At 40.6% G+C, this 20,508-nt stretch overlaps 2 protein-coding genes across 2 annotated transcripts in view; one reads left to right on the top strand and one right to left on the bottom strand.

The window, feature by feature from the left end:
- The window catches only part of GAPVD1 (GTPase activating protein and VPS9 domains 1), a 65,595-nt gene extending 62,044 nt beyond the window's left edge, over positions 1-3,551 (bottom strand). The window contains 1 exon segment of the mRNA XM_033122354.1: positions 3,407-3,551. The gene's annotated coding sequence lies outside the window, so the exon portion shown is untranslated.
- Positions 3,552-15,549: 11,998 nt separating this feature from the next.
- Positions 15,550-19,918, top strand: HSPA5 (heat shock protein family A (Hsp70) member 5). The gene is made up of 9 exons (XM_033123690.1): positions 15,550-15,659; positions 15,742-15,953; positions 16,051-16,282; positions 16,641-16,778; positions 17,108-17,220; positions 17,304-17,694; positions 17,815-18,052; positions 18,373-18,540; positions 19,001-19,918. The coding sequence occupies exons 2-9, from the start codon at positions 15,832-15,834 to the stop codon at positions 19,561-19,563; spliced, it is 1,965 nt and encodes a 654-aa protein (XP_032979581.1). The 5' UTR covers positions 15,550-15,659; positions 15,742-15,831; the 3' UTR covers positions 19,564-19,918.
- Positions 19,919-20,508: the final 590 nt, after the last annotated feature.

Genomic DNA, 20,508 nt, shown 5'->3' with positions numbered 1-20,508 from the left:
CTGGCAGCTCAATTCCTCGACTCCCGCAAGGGATGGTGGGCTGCGCCCCCTGCAACTAGAAAACGGCAACTAGAAAATGGCAACTGAACCTGGAGCTGAGCTGCACCCTCCACAACTAAGACTGAAAGGACAACAACTTGACTTGGAAAAAAGTCCTGGCAGTACACACTGTTCCCCAATAAAGTCCTGTTCCCCTTCCCCAATAAAATCTTTAAAAAAAAAAATTACAGGTATCATCATCCCCTTTGCCACCATCCCCCATATCTGACTGCCTTCCAGAAGCTGTGAAATTATGGGGTAGGTATGCCCATTTTCAACTTTACTGAGTCTGCACATATTGTCTCTCAAAACAGCTATACCAATTTAAACTCTATCAGCAGTTTCTAAATTACCATTTTCAACCACATCTTTTTCACTAATATTTGATAGTCAGACATTAAAAATTTTTAACAATTTAATGTGAAAAATTTGGAGTCATTTATATCAACCCAGGATCACACAGCAAAAGAAGAACTTTAACTTTGCAAAATAAGAACTTTACCCACACATCCTTCCTTTACATTATTATAGAAAGTTAAGGATAATCAAACCTACATGGCAGCATGTACTAAGAATGATCAGTCCTGTATGAAACCAAATGCCCACAAAAGCACCACATAGTGTCTGGGAAATAATTTCCTCTCCTTTAAAAAATGTAAGATGAAAAAGTTCAAATTCAACCCAGCATACATAATACTATTTGCAAAATTTTAAAAGTGGAAGTTTTATTCCGGGGGTGGGGGAAATCTAACTCTTACAAATTAACTCATTCACGGATGTACTCATCAAATATTTACTGAGTACCTATTATGTGCCAGCACCGTGGTGAAGACAAAGTGCCTATTCTCACAGAGTCCCTAGTCTCACAGAGGTGACATTCTAATTAGGAGACAAAGATGAAAATACTAAATAAATATGCAAATAATGATACTAGATACATAGATGCTATAAATAAAGGGACAGAGGACAAAAAATGACAAAAGGGGAAGTGTAAGGACACAGATGTACCAGGCAAAAAACTATTTCAGCACCAACATTTGTTTTGTAAAATACTCTTCTTCACCTTTCCATACCAAAAAGTTTGCTGCAATGGTTTTCCATTATTGCTATTATTTGAGAGGGAAAGAAATCTCACAGGAGATGTAACAGGTGCTTTACAAACAGGTACAAATTTCAAGTGACACATATTCTGGAAAAAAAACGTTAAGAGTGATTTGTCAGTGAGAAGTCTGATGCCAAAATGAAATTGAACTGCAAAAATTTTAAATGGAATTTCAAGAAAATGACTTATCAACCCTCCAATGCTATAATCTGCACGTTTACTTTCTATCATGTATGAAAAGAAGATAATGGCAATAGGGAAATATATTTGAAGAGGACAGATCCTGCGATTTTTCACTTAAGGGCAAAAAATTCTTTAAAAGGGCCAGCCTAGTGGCTCAGGCGGTTAGAGCTCCATGCTCCTAACTCCGAAGGCTTCTGGTTCGACTCCCACATGGGCTAGTGGGCTCTCAACCACAAGGTTGCCAGTTCGACTCCCTCCCACAAGGGATGGTGGGCTGCATGCACCTCCTGCAACTAGCAACAGCAACTGGACCTGGAGCTGAGCTGCGCCCTCCACAACTAAGACTGAAAGGACAACAACTTGAAGCTGAACAGCAGGCACCCTCCACAACTAAGATTGAAAGGACAACAACTTGACTTGGAAAAAAAGTCCTGGAAGTACACACTGTTCCCCAATAAAGTCCTGTTCCCCTACCCCAATAAAAAAAAAAAAAATTTAAAAACCACACTATCTGCATGATTTAAAGAAAACCAGCACACACTAAAATATCCTGTCACAGGCTTACTCAAGAGCTCGGAGGGCTTCAATCACTTGGAACTAGGAGGTGCCTTAACATGTAAATTTTAGAGCCAAAATACTCACTTCCCTTTCTTGCTCAGATTATTTTGCTGATTCCCCAGTACCCTGAATTCCACAGTACCGTGTGGTCAATTATATCTTTCCAAACTATTAGTATGCTCTCAGCCAAATCTTTCTTTTATTTTCCTGATTACAAAATTCCCTTTTCATATAAACTTATCCTATCTGCTTGTCTTCTTTCTCATATAATGATTCAAATATTCTTCGAGGCAGACTTATAGATCTCAAAAAACTTATTTCTCCTTCAGGAGTTTTTAATCTTTTTGTGCCATGGATCTCTTTGGTAGTCTCGTGAAGCCTACACACCCCTTCTCAGATTGCTTTTAAATGTATAATTAAATACATGAGATTAAAAAGGAAACCAACTATACCGAACTATTAGCAAAACAATTTTAAAAACACTGTTCTAGTATTATATGTGAAGCTTTCACATCGCAGTAAATAACAAGATCTAACAGTGGGTCTAAGGATACCATAAACTTGAAAAAAATTATAAGCATAAATGATAGTTTGAGAAACCTGCAACAACTGTAAACATGATACAATTATATCTGTAATTCTTATTGGTAACAAAGTCACAGGCATTGCTAATTCTACTATGGCTTGTTGCCTACATTCATAATTGAAGGAAATAATAAATTAACAGTTATCGCATAATAAAAATAAAGATGTGATTTTATCCCCATTCTAGTTCAAGGACCCACCCCCCCACACCCCCAGTTCTATCCACTAACCGGTGAATCCCAGGTTAAAAACCCTTTCTAGTTCAAAGCCTTGCTCAAACTGATTTTTCTCACAAATTTTAAATTAAAAACACTGACTCTTCCTTTGACCTAGTCCTTATCTGAATGCTTCCCTGTTTTTACTCAGATTTACACACAAAAGCCTGTTTATTTCTATGATTTGCTTAGCCAGCACCCATATAAATTTTGCCAGTCAATAAAAGGTGAGATTGAAGGAAAGGAGATAAAAGCAACCAACAGTACCTCACTTCCAGACCTTCAAGTGGAAAGATACTAAGTATAGTGTGTGTCTGTGGAAGGTGAGCTGCCCCTTGACCCGTGAGTCTAGCTTGTCAAGAGTCCCCAACGCACGACACCTTCACCAGGGGCTCAAGACCCCCTTCTCGCCTCCTATCCTGTTTCCCACCTGCATCGCAGCCGGCTCACACCCGAAGCCGCCAGCGGTCCATCCCATCCCCCACGCGTCCCTCCCTCTCGTCCGCTTCACGCAGCCCAGGCCCCAAAGCGCCGCCACACCTCTCCCCTCCGCCAAACTGTGACTCCGCCTACCCCCACTTTCCCCGACACTGGAGAGCCAGGGGTCAGCTGGAGCCGGCGGGCCCGGCCGTCAGGCGCAGGCTGCGGCCCTAGGCCGGAGCAGCCGGGTCGCCAGACATGGAGCCCTGCACTCGGCACGGGTTAAATGGGGACGCGCACTCACCAAGAGGATCATGCGGTGGAGGGAACCGAGGTCTCCGCCGGACCGCCACTCGACCTCGGAACCGTCGTTCTCACCACGAACTGCCACCGCCGTTGCTGCCGCCGCCACCACTCGTTAGTTTGGCTTCCCTGCGTCCTGCGGTGGCGCTGCCGCCACGCCATAGCGCGTGCGCGACGCCGCGGGGACCCCTGGGACTGGTAGTTTGGGCAGGCGGCCAGCAGGGCCCCTTCCGCTTTTGCGGGCCAAGTCCGCTACCGGCATGAGCGGATTTAGGCGACCGCGGTACCGCGAAGCGCCTTCCGGAAAATTGTTCTTCACGAAACACTGGCCCTCGCTTTCACTTGCCCAGGACACACATCATTTGAAACACACACACACACACACACATCTCCTTTTTTCTAATTGCCCTTAGTGGTATCTGGACTTTCACTTTTAAACCTGATTTCCCACTTCATTTTATCAAATTTTATTTATTGTAACCATGACCAGTTTTTAAGTTTGACAGTTTATCTAACAAATTTTTTTTTTTTTTTTTACAAAAACAATTCAGATATTCAAATGTCTGGTTAACAGTCCTAGAAACCTTAGAATTGGAAGACACTTTAAAGGTCATTAGTCCAACTCCCGCCCCGGCAGGAATTCCCTCTTGTACATTCCAGCCAGATGGTCATCTAACTTGTATTTCAACAGTTCAAATTTCAGGGAACTCACTACCTTAAGTAAGGCTGCCTACTCCATTGTTGGACAGCTCTAAATGTTAGAAAGTTCTGCCACCTGCTGAACTGAGATCTGCTTCCCTTTTACTTTCTTCCACTGCTAGTAGTTATGCTGCCTGAAGCAATACATGGAAATGTTTTCCACTTGACAGCCTTTCAAAAAATTGAAAACAATGCTTTTATCATCCAACACTCAGAGTCTCCAGGCAAAAAACAAAAGAAAAAAAAAAAACCACTTTTCCAACTGTTTTAAATGTGAATCATCTCTGACTTCGATCCATTTAGTCATCCTCCTTGATGTATTATCTTTAAAAACTGTCAAAATTTGCTTCACATTTATTGCTTCGTTTCATTACCACAACAACATTCCATGATAAGCTGGTCAGGTATTTTTGCTACCATATGCCATTAAACTGATTCAAGAATTCAATTTGATCAAAGATTATTTATCAGCTGTTCTAAAGCATCGCCCAAAGCACCAGAGGAATGAAAAAGGTTAACAGGATATGGTTTATGCAGTGAAAGGATAGCTTGTACAGATTAAGGATTAATAGCACACTAAGGTACAAAATGCTACGAGATTCCCAGAAAAGGGCTTCAACAAGTTGAGAGGCTGTGACCTTAAGAAGGTGACACTTGGGAGTTATTGGATGGCTGGATTTCAAGAAGGGAAACCCCATGTGAGGATTGCTTAAGCAAAATGAACGTGTAACGGAACACATTTAGTTTGCTCGCACACACAGGCCAGGGAGGAGGGGAAAGTACCCCAAAAGTTGGAAAAAGTTCTTGAGGGTCCTGAAGAAACCGCACTGTATGTGGTTAAGTAAAAAGAGCACTGGGGTCGTCAATTAAGTGTTCTGAGCCCTATTCTGTCACCTACAAATGAAGAGCTTGAACTAGATCAGCAGTTTTTAATCTTTTTTTCTACTCAGCACATCCAAGGAATACAACCCCGCATAGAACAATGGATCTCTACAACAGTAATTCTTGAGGAATATGAATATTTATTATTAACACCTTTTGCACATGGGAAAAAGAATTCAAGAAGTGAAAAGAAGATGGCTCAAAATCGATCAATAGGCATAGAACCCCATTTTATTCACCACTGTCTCTCTGGAACCTGGCATACAGCCTAAGACAAAACATTAGGTAGAAGTTAGAAAATGTAGAAGGAGGAGGGGTTGGAGGGGGGTCCATAGTGCTTACAGAAAAAGCTCATAAATAACTTTGATTAACTGCCTCCAGCCACCGTATCTGTTTTCACAACGGATGAGAAGAGGTGGTCTGGAGCAAGATAAGAATCTGAATTGACAGACCTCTACCCATCTTAGGAGATCACACCCTCCCATGGAAGAGCATGCACCACCTTTTCCCACCAAATCAATATGTAACTCCCTTACCCCACCCAGAAACTACGTAAGTTCTCAGGGACATGGGGACTGGGGCCTATGGCTCTCTCTCCCACCTCAGCGCGGCCAGTTCTCTTCACTGAGAACGGATCATTAATAAACCCTGCTTGCATATTAATCAGCTTGCTGGCCTTTGATTCCGACTCTGTCGGCAAGAACCCAGCCTCCTGCAACAGTACTACCGCTTAAAAAAAAAAAAAAGAATGGAATGAATAAAATGAACCCTGGCCAAAGAAAGCTCTTCTCTTTCAGAATACCACTCGGCCTTTCCTAACATACGTTTTATACAGTCACAAAACTCATACTGGATCTTGATTAGAGCTAAGTTCAGACTCCCAGCTCTATATTCTCCCTTAGACTACTCTGCCACAGAATCAGAGTAGTGACAAACTCAGAAGTTGTTTTTTAAAAAACGTTCTCTTTCCTTCTATTTGTGCACAGCCAGTCTTAGAGGTAAGTAAGCCAAGAAAGCAGATGCTATGGCAAGTGACTTCAGGGGCCTTTGGCAAGTATTTCTTGACAAAAATATTTATCCTCAAGTTTGTGAAAGGCTGGAAAATGTCATAATTAGTGATAGATACACTGAATCACAGATGTTAGAGCTGAGTCTCAGATCATCGAGTCCAACATCCTCAATCATTTGAATTTGGAAGCTGTTCCTCAAGAGATCCTAATTAAAAAGTACGTATCCCTGGGAAAAGTAACATTTTAAGGTATTGTGTATGTATAATTAGGAAAGAAATATGACAGTTAAGTGAGAGCAAACCATACCAGAAAGAAAAACAGAGCCATATCCAGAAAGAAGTAAAGATTAGGAAGACCGACAGCAAGACGAAAGGGAAGACACAGGACATCATCTGTGAAACAGATTTGGCACACAGCTTGGGAAATAAATGACTTTGAAGTGGCAATACACACTTGGCTGTGGAAAGCCATAGCCAGTGGAAAGATCAATCTTAATGTCTCAACTGAAAGAGTGGAATGAACTATAAACTAGGTGATAAGTAACTACAGCAGTAACGTGAGTAGAAAACAATACAGCAGAGAATTCATAATTTTACTATGAATGAACTCTGAGGCTGTATTTTCAACTGTAAAACTGAGATGTCACCAACCCTATCTATTCCTTCTAGTTGTTATGAGGATAAAATCAGAGGATGCAGGGCAAAGCTTTGTTTAGCACAAAGCAAAACACAAATGTTAGCTGTTCTACCATGATATAGTTCAAACTCAAATGGCAGGCAAACATTTAAAACATTCAATACAAAGGCTAACTTAGACATTTTTCATTCACTATGTTTCTTTTCTAAAATTTATGTTCAAACAGGCAATACAGGAATTCATTCTTGTTCTTAAAAAAAAAATGTGTACAAGTAAGTCACAGTTCCTCTGGATTCCCATCCAGTTCCACCCAGAGGGAGCCACTCTTGTCAATTTGATAAGTATCTGTCCAGATTTTGGAGGGGGGAGGGGTGAAATACAAATAGGATCATATTGTATAGTTTTGTGTTCTATAACTTGTTTTCATTTAATAATAAATCCTGGGGCATCTTTCCATATCAATACATAAAAATCTACCTCATTGTTTTGAACCTTTGCACTGTATTTCCATAGTATAATCTACTATCGTTTATTTAGCATCCTTTATCGATGGACTTTTAGGTTGAACTCATTAGGTTAAACAAAAAAATGTGAATTAACTATGCTGTTTTTTTTTTTAACTTTTATTTATTTAAGTGTGTTTTTCCAGGACCCATCAGCTCCAAGTCAAGTAGTTGTTTCAATCTAGTTGCAGAGGGCGGAGGGCACAGCTCACAGTGGCCCATGTGGGGATCGAACCCGCAACCCTGCTGTTAAGAGCACTGTGCTCTAACCAATTCAGCTAACCGGCCACCCCAGCTATGCTGTTTATTTAATGGGAAAAATTTTTTAAAGCTCTGGGAATCTGTAAACAAAACAAAAAAATCCAGAAAGACATGCATAGAAGCTATCTTATGCATAGAAGCAGAAAGTATTCCCTCATAAAATCTTTTGTGCACTTTGAAATAATCCAATTGAAACGTAAAGGACAAGACTCCAGTTATAAGATAGTCTTAATCCATGTTCTGGGCCTTTAGTTGTCCTGTACTGGCCCCAACTGGCAGGCTCAGAAATAGTAGCACTCAGAGGTCAACTTACTATGAAGTCGATGGAACTTAGAATTTAGGGCCCCTCACTTGCCTGGGGACCCTTCCAAGACCAGAGCAATGTATTTACATAGTCATATGGTTTTGTAACCTTTGCCAAGACATTTAAAATCATTGGCTAAGTTGAGGACAACAGATAAAAGTCTATAACTTGAGAATACTGAAAATGAGGAAAGTGACTCCTGTAGAACGGTCATAAATCATGCAACTCACACTTCAGCCCAATAAAATCTATAAATCTTATTTTTCTACCAATACCGTGTTTTCCCAAAAATAAGACCTAGCCAGACAATCAGCTCTCATGCGTCTTTTGGAGCAAAAATTAATATAAGACCCGGTCTTATTTTCGGGGAAACAGAGTACCAGGGATGTCCAGACTGATAGGAGATGTAATATTAATGCAACATAAGACTTGGTGCATTACCTGTATTTGAATTTAATCCATGACTAATTATAATGTATCAAATGTCTTTAATGGAATCATCTTACATATTTTTCACTGACAATCGTTTTCGTTCTCTTGAATTAATCTTAGTTCTAAGTTCTTCAAGTTTTTTCAACTTGATAAGTTCCTAATAGATTTTTTTAAATAACAAGAAAATGTAGATAAAAAAGTAACATGCAATTTACTTTGACATAGATAGCAACAAAAATTTTAATCGCTGTATATTTCATCATATTGATGTATCGTAATTTGTCATTTCAAAATGGAAATTGTTTATTTCTGATAACAAAGTTTTAAAATGCTAAATTCACGCAAATTAAAAGAATTTCTAGTATAGAGAAATATAGAAATTCGACTTTTTAAAGCTTATTTAAAAATATACAGTATAGTAGTATCAGTGTTGAGTAATCTGCTTTTTCCTCTTAATATACAACAGGTTTGTTTTGCTAACTTAATAGGCTAATTCCAAAATTTACGTGAAAATGCAAAATGCCAAGGATAGCCAAAACACGAGTGAAGAAGGAGCAATGTGGTAGAACTTGTTCTACTGGACCTCAAGATTTATTATATAGCTATAGTAATTAAGATAGATGTTAACAAATATACTAATATGAAAAATGGTGCTGGAACAATTGGGCATCCATGTGGGGAAAAATTAATTTGACTGACACTATATACAACTCATGTATATACAAAATCTAAAATTATACAGATCTAAAAAAGACCATTAGGGCCGGCCTGGTGGCTCAGGCGGTTGGAGCTCCGTGCTCCTAACTCTGAAGGCTGCCAGTTCAGTTTCCACATGGGCCAGTGGGCTCTCAACCACAAGGTTGCCAGTTCGATTCCTCGAGTCCCGCAGGGGATGGTGGGCAGTGCCCGCTGCAACTAAGATTGAACACGGCACCTTGAGCTGAGCTGCTGCTGAGCTCCCGGATGGCTCAGTTGGAGTGCGTCCTCTCAACCATAAGGTTGCCGGTTTGACTCTCGCATGGGATGGTGGGCTGTGCCCCCTGCAACTAGCAACTGGCAACTGGACCTGGAGCTGAGCTGCGCCCTCCACAAATAAGACTGAAAGGACAACTTGAAGCTGAATGGCACCCTCCACAACTAAGATTGAAAGGACAACAACTTGACTTGGAAAAAAGTCCTGGAAGTACACAATGTTCCCCAATATTCCCTGTTCCCCTTCCCCAGTAAATCTTAAAAAAAAAAAAGAAGGGTAAAAACGTAGCTGCTAAGTTTTTAGTAGATAATTGAGTAAGAATATCTTCTTGATCTCAGGATAAGGAAAGGCTTCTTAGAGACAAAACACAAGCATAAAGGAAAAATTTGATGTTTTGTTTGTCAAATGTCTGCCTACCAAAAAGCATTAATTCTGTAACTTGATTTTGGTGATGGTTCATGAATCGATACCTAAAACTGTATAGAACTATATACAAAACACATACAATGTACACAAATGCAGGTTTAAAAAATAATGAAACTGATAAGGGTGCGTAGTCTAGTTTAAAAGTGAAAGTATCAATGTCAATCTCCTAGTTTTTCCAGCTATGTTAGAGGTCACCATTGGAGGACATTGAGTGAAATGTACATGGAATTCTACTACTTTTGCAACTTTTCTTGTGAGTCTGTATTACTTTTCAAAACTAAAGGTTAAAAAAAAAGAAAGTAAGGAAATAAAAACACTTCCACAGAGTGGGGAAAGATACTTGCAAACATATATAACTGAAAAATAACTAATATCTAGAATATAAATAATTACAAATAAAAAAAACTCAACAATGAAATGGGCAACTTCAGAAAGAAGAAATCAAAATGACCAGTAAAAAATATGGAAAGGTAAAAAAAAATATGAAAAAGGTACACACAACTCAATTGTGATCAGGGAGATTAAAATTAAAAACCAATGAGATGTCAGTACACATGCCCAGATTGTCAAATAAAAAGTTTTGTTATCAAGTGTTGACAGTGTTGTTAACCCCAGGAACTCTCACACAACTTCTGGTGAGAGTGTATGCTTTCACAACCACTTTGGTAAGCAGTTTGCCATGATCTGTTATAGTTGAAGATATTTAAACCTTTTGATCCATCAATTCTAATCCTGGTCATATACCCTAGGGAAATTCATACATGTGCGTACAAAGAATCATGTAAAAGAGTGTTCAAAGCAGTGTGGTTCATGATAGCCAAAATCTATACATATTCTAAATTGTAATATATTCTAATACTATACAGAAGTAAAATATGAATTAGAACTACACATTAACAATAAGGATAAAACTTAAAAACAATGTTGAGTGAAAGAAGCCAGACACAAAATATATACTCTTTCTAATTCCATTCGTACATCAAGTTAAAAAAAACAGGTGAAACTTGAGTGGCCGTTTTCTCCCCAGTGGTTAGAGCGCAGCGCATAACACCAAGGTCCTTGGTTGGATTCCCACATGGACCAGTGAGAAACAACAACTTGACTTGGAGCTGAGCTGCATCCCCCACAACTAGATTGAAAACGACGACTTGACATGGAGCTTATGGGTCCTGGAAAAACACAGTGTTCTCCAATATTACCCAATAAAAATATTTAAAAAAAACAGGTGAAACTAAACCATCATGTTTTGAGGAAGTATATCTAGGTGGTAAAATTCAAAAGATTATCACAATAAAGAAAAGTAACTTTTTTTTTTTTTAATGAAAGAGGGGATACTTGATCAGTTAGGGATAAAAATGAGGACTTCCGGGGTCCTGACAAACACTATTTCTTCGCTTGGATACTGAATACCTGAGGATTCACTTTATGATTATTTGTTAAATTGTACATTTATATTTTATGTGCTTTTCTGTATTCACATTGTAATGTATACTAAAAAGGTTTAAAATATGTAAAACATCCAGCACATAGGGAAAATACTACATTGAGAGTAGCCACCATTGACATAAAAAACAAAGGCAAGCTGATTTGTGACAATCTCTAAGAAATATAGCTAACTGGATAAAAGAGCAGAACGATGTATGTAGTATGCTCAATCACTGATTTTTTAAACAGGGATATACATATACACACATTGTATATCAATAAAGCATCTCTAAAAGGCTACACAAGAAAGTGGTGACAGTGGTTACCTTTATCAGTATAGGGGAACAAGGCTAGGGACTGAGTGACAAGCACTTATTTTCATTGTATATTGTAGCTTTGAATTTTATACCATGTACATATATGTCCTATTTTAAAAACTTAGATTTTATATATATATGTTGTGTGTATATATATTTCAAATATTATCACTCAAACTCTATAGAGGTAGCCTCTTTATTCTTCAAAGGAAAATTTAAAGAGAAAAATTTAAAAACTAACATTTTATGTATAAAATTAAAAATACTTTACTACTAATCAAATACCTTAAACATAAACACTAGCCTTGTGAGGAAGCAGAATTATATCCATTTTACAGACAAGTAAAATGGAGCCATTTTACAGAGCGTCAGAGATTAAAGTGACTTGCCCCAAAGTGATAGAACTGAAACTCATAGTTTTTTTTTTTTTTTTAAAGATTTTATTGGGGAAGGGGAACAGGGACTTTATTGGGGAACAGTGTGTACTTCCAGGCCTGTTTTCCAAGTCAAGTTGTTGTCCTTTCAATCTTAGTTGTGGAGGGTGCCGTTCAGCTTCAAGCTGTTGTCCTTTCAGTCTTAGTTGTGTCGGGGCGCAGCTCAGCTCCAGGTCCAGTTTGCCGTTGCTAGTTTGCAGGGGGGCAGCCCACCATCCCTTGCAGGAGTCGAATGGCAACCAATCCGGCCAGCTCAGCGGCAGCTCAGCTCAAGGTGCTGTGTTGAACCGGCAACCTTTGTGGTTGAGAGGATGCACTCCAACCAACTTGAGCCCATTCGGGAGCTCAGGAGCAACCTCAGCTCAAGGTGCTGTGTTCAATCTTAGTTGCAGGGGGCAGAGCCCACCATCCCTTGAGGGACTTCAGGAATTGAACTGGCAACTTTGTGGTGAGAACCCACTGGCCCATGTGGGGAATCGAACCAGCCAGCCTTCTGAGTTAGGAGCATGGAGCTCTAACCGCCTGAGCCACCGGGCCGGCCCCTGGAAACTCATAGTTTTTATGCTTCCAAACCCCATGGTCCTTTCCTCTCTATCACACTACTTGACATAGCACAATCCTCCTAAATAACTTCCACGAAAAAAAATATGTCAACAAAAAATGCCTTGTTACTTTTCATTTGGGTCAGGAAAGGGAGATGGTGGTTCTCTATTAATGATAAATCCTCTTTTAAGAAGTGAAAGCCAAGAAGTAAACTTATTGCATAGCACTTTACACTTTTCAAAAGTACAAAAAAAATACATGATTTATACCTAGTACTGCTCCCAGCTCAGGTGTGTTAGGGAGATGCTTTTGTTTTACTCCAATGTTGTTCAAGGAACAATAATCGAGGAATTATTCCAGTTCTTTAGTAAAGAAGGGATCTATGTGGCCAAGTGCTTTAAAAGCATTTTCAAAAATTTTTGTCAAATTCAACATCACCACCAAACTTATTTCTCATTGAAAGAAATCTTGAAAACTGACTCTCAAGAGGCGGTTTTCTGAAGAGCTTCTGAAATTTCTTTTCATTGTATGTTTACATGATTAATAATATTACCAACATTGTACAACTTTCCAAATACTTTCACATATAGTATCTCATTTGATCCTTGCAACAAGCCACTAAGACAGGTAGGACAGAAATTCCTAAACATTCAGTTGATGAAGAAACTGAGGCCTCTGGGAGGTTGATTTTTTCCCCCAAGGTCATGTGCCCTATCTCTTAATTGAATATTCTTTCAACAAAGCCACATGGAAAAAATCTCAACTATCAGGGTCTAAATAGTCCAACTTGTCAATTACATAGGCCTTCTCCTTTCCCTTTCTGCCTTTAATGCCCTTTCAGAAAGATTTAGGAGCTAAATGACATCCAATCCTAATCAGTCCCTAACTCTGCTTAGCTTTCTGAGATCAGATGGGAATAGAAATCTATTTTCTTACCATAGGAGCACAAGTGAAACAATCAGGTTTAAATTATTGGATAAAATCTGTATTTGTCCTACAACCATTAGCAAAATATCTGCAAACTATGTAACTACTCTATATCCTAAAACAAAAAGTCTTATAAACCCAAAGCTCGGGATGACAGCCTAGATGATAGAAAAACCAAACGGTCAAGGCTCAAATCCTGGCTCCGTATCTCTCAGGTGTGAATCTCTTGGGCAAGTTTCTTTACTTCTTTGGGACTTCAGATTCCTTAGCTCTAAAATAGGGATTAAAAAAATGGTTTCATAAGGATTAAAAAAGAATGCACATAAAACATTTGGCTTAGTGTATAGCACTTACTTAAACATAGATAACCTGGCACTGATTCTACTATAGGGCATTTAACATTCAGCAAACTAGATTTATCTAAAACACTTTGCTATTTCAATCTATAAATGATCACACTTTGGAATATAACATATATCTAATATATTGGGTTTTAAAAAGATACTACAATCACCAATATACTCAATTCTCTTCAGAAGTTGGCCATTTATCACTTTTCTAAGTCTTAGAAAAGGGAGAGTTACAAAAGGTTACTCCATCAATCAAGGGTGAGGCTGAAATTGGAGCTTTGTTTTTAATGGAAGTGGATTATGATATACACAGGAAATTGGCTTGAATCGATATGAAGCTGTAATGTGGCCGTATGGTTGATTTCTATCTTGATAATGGACTGATGCAATCTAAAGAAGGGTCAGTGTTACTACAGTATTACAAGCCCTGTTTGAAAGGGATGGATGATGCAACTTTTATAGTACAAATGGAGTCAACTCTGAGTCACCAGTATAACCTTTGAAGAGCACTAAAGCAGAGGAAAATTCTTGAGTACCCACTCCTATACTCAGCATCTTAGTGAACTATGTGTTAGTTGTTTCTATGTTATTTGGATACAGTATTGCCCATACAGATGAATCTCAAAAAATTATTTAGCAGGAAAAAATGCTGGGGTCATCAGTTCCTGACTATGATAATGTCCCATACATTTTTCTGTAAGCATCTCAAAATATTTTGTTATCAGGCCTTTGGACCATCCCCATAGTAGGTCCTCTAAAACCATTTGCATGAATTAATTTTAAAAATTGTTAAGAACATTCGCTATGGAGTCATGCCTGACTTATCAATCCTGACTCCATCCCTTAGCAGCTCTATGACTTTAAACTAGTTTAATCTCTTTGTGTCATTGTTCTCATCTGGAAAATGGGAGAAATGCCAAACATTGAACTGTAAGGACTGAATGACACAGGAAACTTAGAACAATGTTTGGCACATAGTAAACCTGAAGTAAATAGTAGCCTCTATTTTTTTTTTTTTTTTTGCTACAGGATTGTTATACAAAAGTAAGGCACTATCAAGAAGTCTTTGTGTATCAAATGTGTTTAAGTACAGACAAAAAGAGTGAAGGTTGAAAGGTGTCAAGAATAAAGGATGAGGAAAGGCCTTGTAAATGATAACCTGAGCCACAAAGGAAAACAATGGAAAGAATGGGGAAGCAAGGGGTAGCACACTAGAAAAATAATACATCCCAGGGTGGGAGCGACAGTAAGTTCAGGACAGGGTTCCCACAGTGGGAGGGGGACGCAGGACTAGAGATAATTACTTTGGCCAGGCCCTATCCTGTGACTTACCGTGAGGCAGGGCAATGTGGAGAGGCCTGGTATAGACAAAAATAGCTGGGGCAGGGGTTGCAGGGGGCGACACTCTGGGTAGGAACCATGATTCTCAGCCGGGTGGTACCCAGACCAAGGCCCCGGCTCGAGGGGCTACGGGCCGGTAAACTGCAAGAGGCCCTGAGGCTCGGACAGCCTAGTACGGGTAGTTGCTATGAAGGGCAGAGAAATTTGTTCTTAGGTGATCACAGCATCTACACTGTGACCTGCCTGCCCGGGATGGGATGGAGCCCGGAGGAGGAAGAGTCACTTCCCGCCTGGGGATGGGGGACGGAAGAGGGGCAGGCGGTGAGTGGAGAAGCAAAGGGCTCAAGTCCCATCGCCTCGAGGTAACCAGGCGCGACAGACCGGCTCCGGTCCCAAAAGCCCAGCGTAGAGGCGGGACCTCCGCGGTTACCGGCGGAAGCGGCCTCCAGGTGAGAGGTTGCACAGGGGACCGACAGCTACTGAACCAATGGAGCCAGCTCACGGGGCGGATGTGGCCTTCTATTGGTGGTTGTTGGGCGCGACTAGCAGCCAATGAGTTCGCCAGGGGGGCGTAGCCGTGACGTTAGTTGCGGAGGAGGCCGCTTCGAATCCGCAGCGGCCAGCTTGGTGGCCTGGGCCAATCAGTGGCCTCCAACTAGCAGAGTCTTGGCCAATCGGCGGCTTCCACGACGGGGCTGGTGTGGAGGGTATATAAACCGAGTCGGAGCCGCGCGGTTATTCCTTGACGAGACATCACAGATACACACTTGAGAATTTCGTGAGTGTGAGAGGTGAGCTCCGCGGCCTGCCTTTCTGGATCTGTCCTTCGTCTAGTCCACTGTACCTCCTGACCCTGGGCTTTGTCTCCCTCAGGTTGGTAATCTCGGCGCGTTCCCGTGCTTCGGCCTGTGGCTAGATTGCTTGCAACGACCTGCCTGCTGACTGGCTGACGGCTCCGGCAAGATGAAGCTGTCCCTGGTGGCTGCGGTGCTGCTGCTGCTCCGCGCGGCGCGGGCCGAGGAGGAGGACAAGAAAGAGGACGTGGGCACGGTGGTCGGCATCGACTTGGGGACCACCTACTCCTGGTAAGTGGGGTTTGTGGAAAGTGGGGGAGTGGGGCGTGGCTTCCTGGCTGCCGTGGTGATGGTGGTGCTGATGTCTTCCGTTCGTTTTTTCCGCCAGCGTCGGCGTGTTCAAGAACGGCCGCGTGGAGATCATCGCCAACGATCAGGGTAACCGCATCACGCCGTCTTATGTGGCTTTCACACCTGAAGGGGAGCGTTTGATAGGCGATGCAGCCAAGAACCAGCTCACCTCCAACCCTGAGAACACGGTCTTCGATGCCAAGCGGCTCATCGGGCGCACATGGAACGACCCATCTGTGCAGCAGGACATCAAGTTCTTGCCTTTCAAGGTTCGACCGGGGTTTTTTCACCGGATAGAAAGTGTGTGGTGGTGGTGGGAGTATTTGAGACGTCCTGAAGAATAGTATTGAGTCAACAAAAAAGGATACAGACATGGTATATGTAATAATTTTTACTTATTTTGGTACGTTACAAAACTTATTAAAGTTGGCAAAGAACCTTCACACGGAACTACTCCTGTCCGCAGTAGTTTAGGATTAAGAGAAGTATTTCTGGTCAATATTGAGCTCCAAGGGATCAAAATAAACCAAACTATGGGGTGAGGAAGTGGCTCTCAGATAATCCTTTTTTAAAATTTGAAATGTCACTGGTTTTGGGTCTGCAAATAATAACCATTCTTTAAAATAGGTTGTTGAAAAGAAAACTAAACCATACATTCAAGTTGATATTGGAGGTGGGCAAACAAAGACATTTGCTCCTGAAGAAATTTCTGCCATGGTTCTCACTAAAATGAAGGAAACTGCTGAGGCTTATTTGGGAAAGAAGGTAAGTATTTCTAGAACAATGTTAAGTAATTTTATTACTGTTCTTGATCATGTTGTATAGATACTTTTATCATTTTAATAACTTGAATCTGAATGACATCCACGTATGTTAGTTTTAATTACTTGTGTGCTTTACTGCAGGCCAAAGAAAATACTAGGGACTCTTAATGGGTTATCACTTAATGCTTGCAAATCCCTGGGTATAAAATGACATGTATTATGCCCGTTTTACAAATAAATTGGCTTAGAAACTAAAGTGATGGTTTGTAATTTAAATAAGGGTTGAACTATGTATAAGATACACTTAGTTCCCTTTTGTAATCATTTTAGGTTACCCATGCAGTTGTTACTGTACCAGCTTATTTCAATGATGCCCAACGCCAGGCAACCAAAGATGCTGGAACTATTGCTGGACTGAATGTTATGAGGATCATCAATGAGCCGTAAGTGTTAAATGCAAAGATATGGCATATTTGCTCATTAGGGAAAATATAATCTTAACAAAACTTTTTTATTCTCCTAACAGTACAGCAGCTGCTATTGCTTATGGCCTGGATAAGAGGGAAGGGGAAAAGAACATCCTGGTGTTTGACTTGGGTGGTGGAACCTTCGATGTGTCTCTTCTCACCATTGATAATGGTGTCTTTGAAGTCGTGGCCACTAATGGAGATACTCATTTGGGTGGAGAAGACTTTGACCAGCGTGTCATGGAACACTTCATTAAGCTCTACAAAAAGAAGACTGGCAAAGATGTTAGAAAAGACAACAGAGCTGTGCAGAAACTCCGGCGTGAGGTAGAAAAGGCCAAACGGGCCCTGTCTGCTCAACATCAAGCAAGAATAGAAATTGAGTCCTTCTATGAAGGAGAAGACTTCTCTGAGACCCTGACTCGGGCCAAATTTGAAGAGCTAAACATGGTATGTTCCTTCTTTGTTGCTTTGCTAGTACGATCTAATTAGACTGAGTTTTGGATAGTACATTTAGGTATCTAGACAATATCTGGGTAAACGGGCATCAAATTATGTCTCTTACTCTAGGACCTGTTCCGTTCTACCATGAAGCCTGTGCAGAAAGTGCTGGAAGATTCTGATTTGAAGAAGTCTGATATTGATGAAATTGTTCTTGTTGGTGGCTCTACTCGAATCCCAAAGATCCAACAACTGGTTAAAGAGTTCTTCAATGGCAAGGAGCCATCCCGTGGCATAAACCCTGATGAGGCTGTAGCATATGGGGCTGCTGTCCAGGCTGGTGTACTCTCTGGTGATCAAGATACAGGTAGGTCATTGTCCCAAGCATCTTCTACAGTGCTTCAGCAGCTTGATGGGAAGAATATAATTAGCTGTTGCTTCAGAAAGCAGTAGAATATGAGCAACAAGGTCACACAGCTAATAAAGGGTATAGTGAGGACAAGACTTGGCACAGTTTCAAGATCCTGAGCAACTATATTTAATTCATTGCTTCTAAAATGGTTTCACATAGAACATAACCAAATAGCAAGATGGAGAAGATAAAGTTGTACTATTCCTGGGACGCTGCTTGTTAGTGCTCCTATGACTCTTTAACTAGAACTTACCTCTGTATTATTGCCTTTGCAGGTGATCTGGTACTGCTTGATGTATGTCCCCTTACACTTGGTATTGAAACTGTGGGAGGTGTCATGACCAAACTGATTCCAAGGAATACTGTGGTGCCCACCAAGAAGTCCCAAATCTTTTCTACAGCTTCTGATAATCAACCAACTGTTACAATCAAAGTTTATGAAGGTAATTGCTTACATTTGTCAATACCACGGTATATTTTTAAAGAGCGTGACTTCTTAATATACTATGTGGAAGAGACTAGAGAAAGAAATATCTGCTGTGTTGAGGTGGGAGGAGGTCCCTAAATTTGACTAGTGTTAAGTTTGGTAGAGTTAGCACTAAAATCCAGCTCTTATCTAGCTATCTAGCATTCTTTCCCATTAAAAATTTCTGAGCTGGCTGTAGAATATGAGAACAAGAAAAGGGTTCATAATGATATAAAGTAGATGAAATTCAATTAAAAGTTAGTAGTAACGTAACTCAATGTTGGTACCATTTGTTGCTCCTTAACAGCCCCCTGACCCGCTTCTAGCTCGATAGAGTGCCCTGGCCACTGCAGGCTCTAACAGACTGAAATGCAGGATTCCAGATACACTAATGTCTGTCAATAACAACTAACAAGATTTTTGTGTGTAACTTTTAGGTGAACGACCCCTGACGAAAGACAATCACCTTCTGGGAACTTTTGATCTGACTGGAATTCCTCCTGCTCCCCGTGGGGTCCCACAGATCGAAGTCACCTTTGAGATAGATGTGAATGGCATTCTTCGAGTGACGGCTGAAGACAAAGGTACAGGCAACAAAAATAAGATCACAATTACAAATGACCAAAATCGCTTGACACCAGAAGAAATTGAAAGGATGGTTAATGATGCAGAGAAGTTTGCCGAGGAAGACAAAAAGCTTAAGGAGCGCATTGATACGAGAAATGAATTGGAAAGTTATGCCTATTCTCTAAAGAATCAGATTGGAGATAAAGAAAAGCTGGGAGGTAAACTTTCCTCTGAAGATAAGGAGACTATGGAAAAAGCTGTAGAGGAAAAGATTGAGTGGTTGGAAAGTCACCAAGATGCTGACATTGAAGACTTCAAAGCTAAAAAGAAGGAACTAGAAGAAATTGTTCAGCCAATTATCAGCAAACTCTATGGAAGTGCAGGCCCTCCCCCAACTGGTGATGAGGAATCACCAGACAAAGACGAGTTGTAGACACTGCTCTGCTAGTGCTGTACTATTGTAAATACTGGACTCAGGAACTTTCGTTAGGAGAAAATTAAGAGAACTTAAGTCTCGAATGTAATTGGAATCTTCACCTTGGAGTGGAGTTGAAAATGCTACAGCCCAAGTGGCCGTTTACTGCTTTTCATTAGCAGTTGCTCACGTCTTGGGGTGGGGGGAGAGGAGTAATTGACTATCTTAAAATGTGGGGAAAAAAGCTGGGTTAGGGCGTGTGTTCACTATGGAAATGTTCTATTTAACAATTGGGTCATGTGCATCTGGTGTAGGAACTTTATTTTCTACCATAAATGACACCAATAAATGTTTGTTATTTACACCGGTCTAATTTTTGTGCTAAGCTTTCTAATTAGGGCAGTCATTTCATTTAAGTTTAGATTCTCATGGAGGGGGTGGGGCGTTGAAGTAAGGAAACATGTTTATTCAATACCTTCAGGGAACTTGCCTAACTTTAAGAAAAGGGGAGGGAGGTTCACCCATATACTCCTTAAGGCAAGGGCCATTTCACAGGGTCCAAAGGGGGAGTTTTCCTGAACATTTGAAGTTTCCTATTTTCCCTTATCTTTCTAAAACTTTCTGGTGCCTTTTTATTACTAACACTGGATAGCTGCTGGATTCGCTTAAGATTTGAGAGGTGTATCATTGTTCACTTCACACGCTTGGATTCAGTTCATAATTTCAGGACGTAAAGGTGTATTTTGAACCTCAGCTATGTCAGAATCCCCATCTCTGAAATTTCTCATTAGTGGTACTGGAGTGGGATCTAGGATGATGACTTTCAAACTACCTTAAGCCCCATTGCAATTGTGGGTCAAAGGCAGTCATATATCAAAAGGTTCAAGATTACTTGGAGTGGCTTCCTGAGAAAGGGTAGGTCTAGGTGCTTAAGTAGTATAATCAATAAAGGGCAGGCTACTT

This window comes from Rhinolophus ferrumequinum, chromosome 12 (genome assembly GCF_004115265.2).
Source record: "Rhinolophus ferrumequinum isolate MPI-CBG mRhiFer1 chromosome 12, mRhiFer1_v1.p, whole genome shotgun sequence".
Taxonomy (NCBI): domain Eukaryota; kingdom Metazoa; phylum Chordata; class Mammalia; order Chiroptera; family Rhinolophidae; genus Rhinolophus; species Rhinolophus ferrumequinum.
Note: the sequence above shows the minus strand (reverse complement) of the source record. Positions and strands in the feature narration are given on the sequence as shown.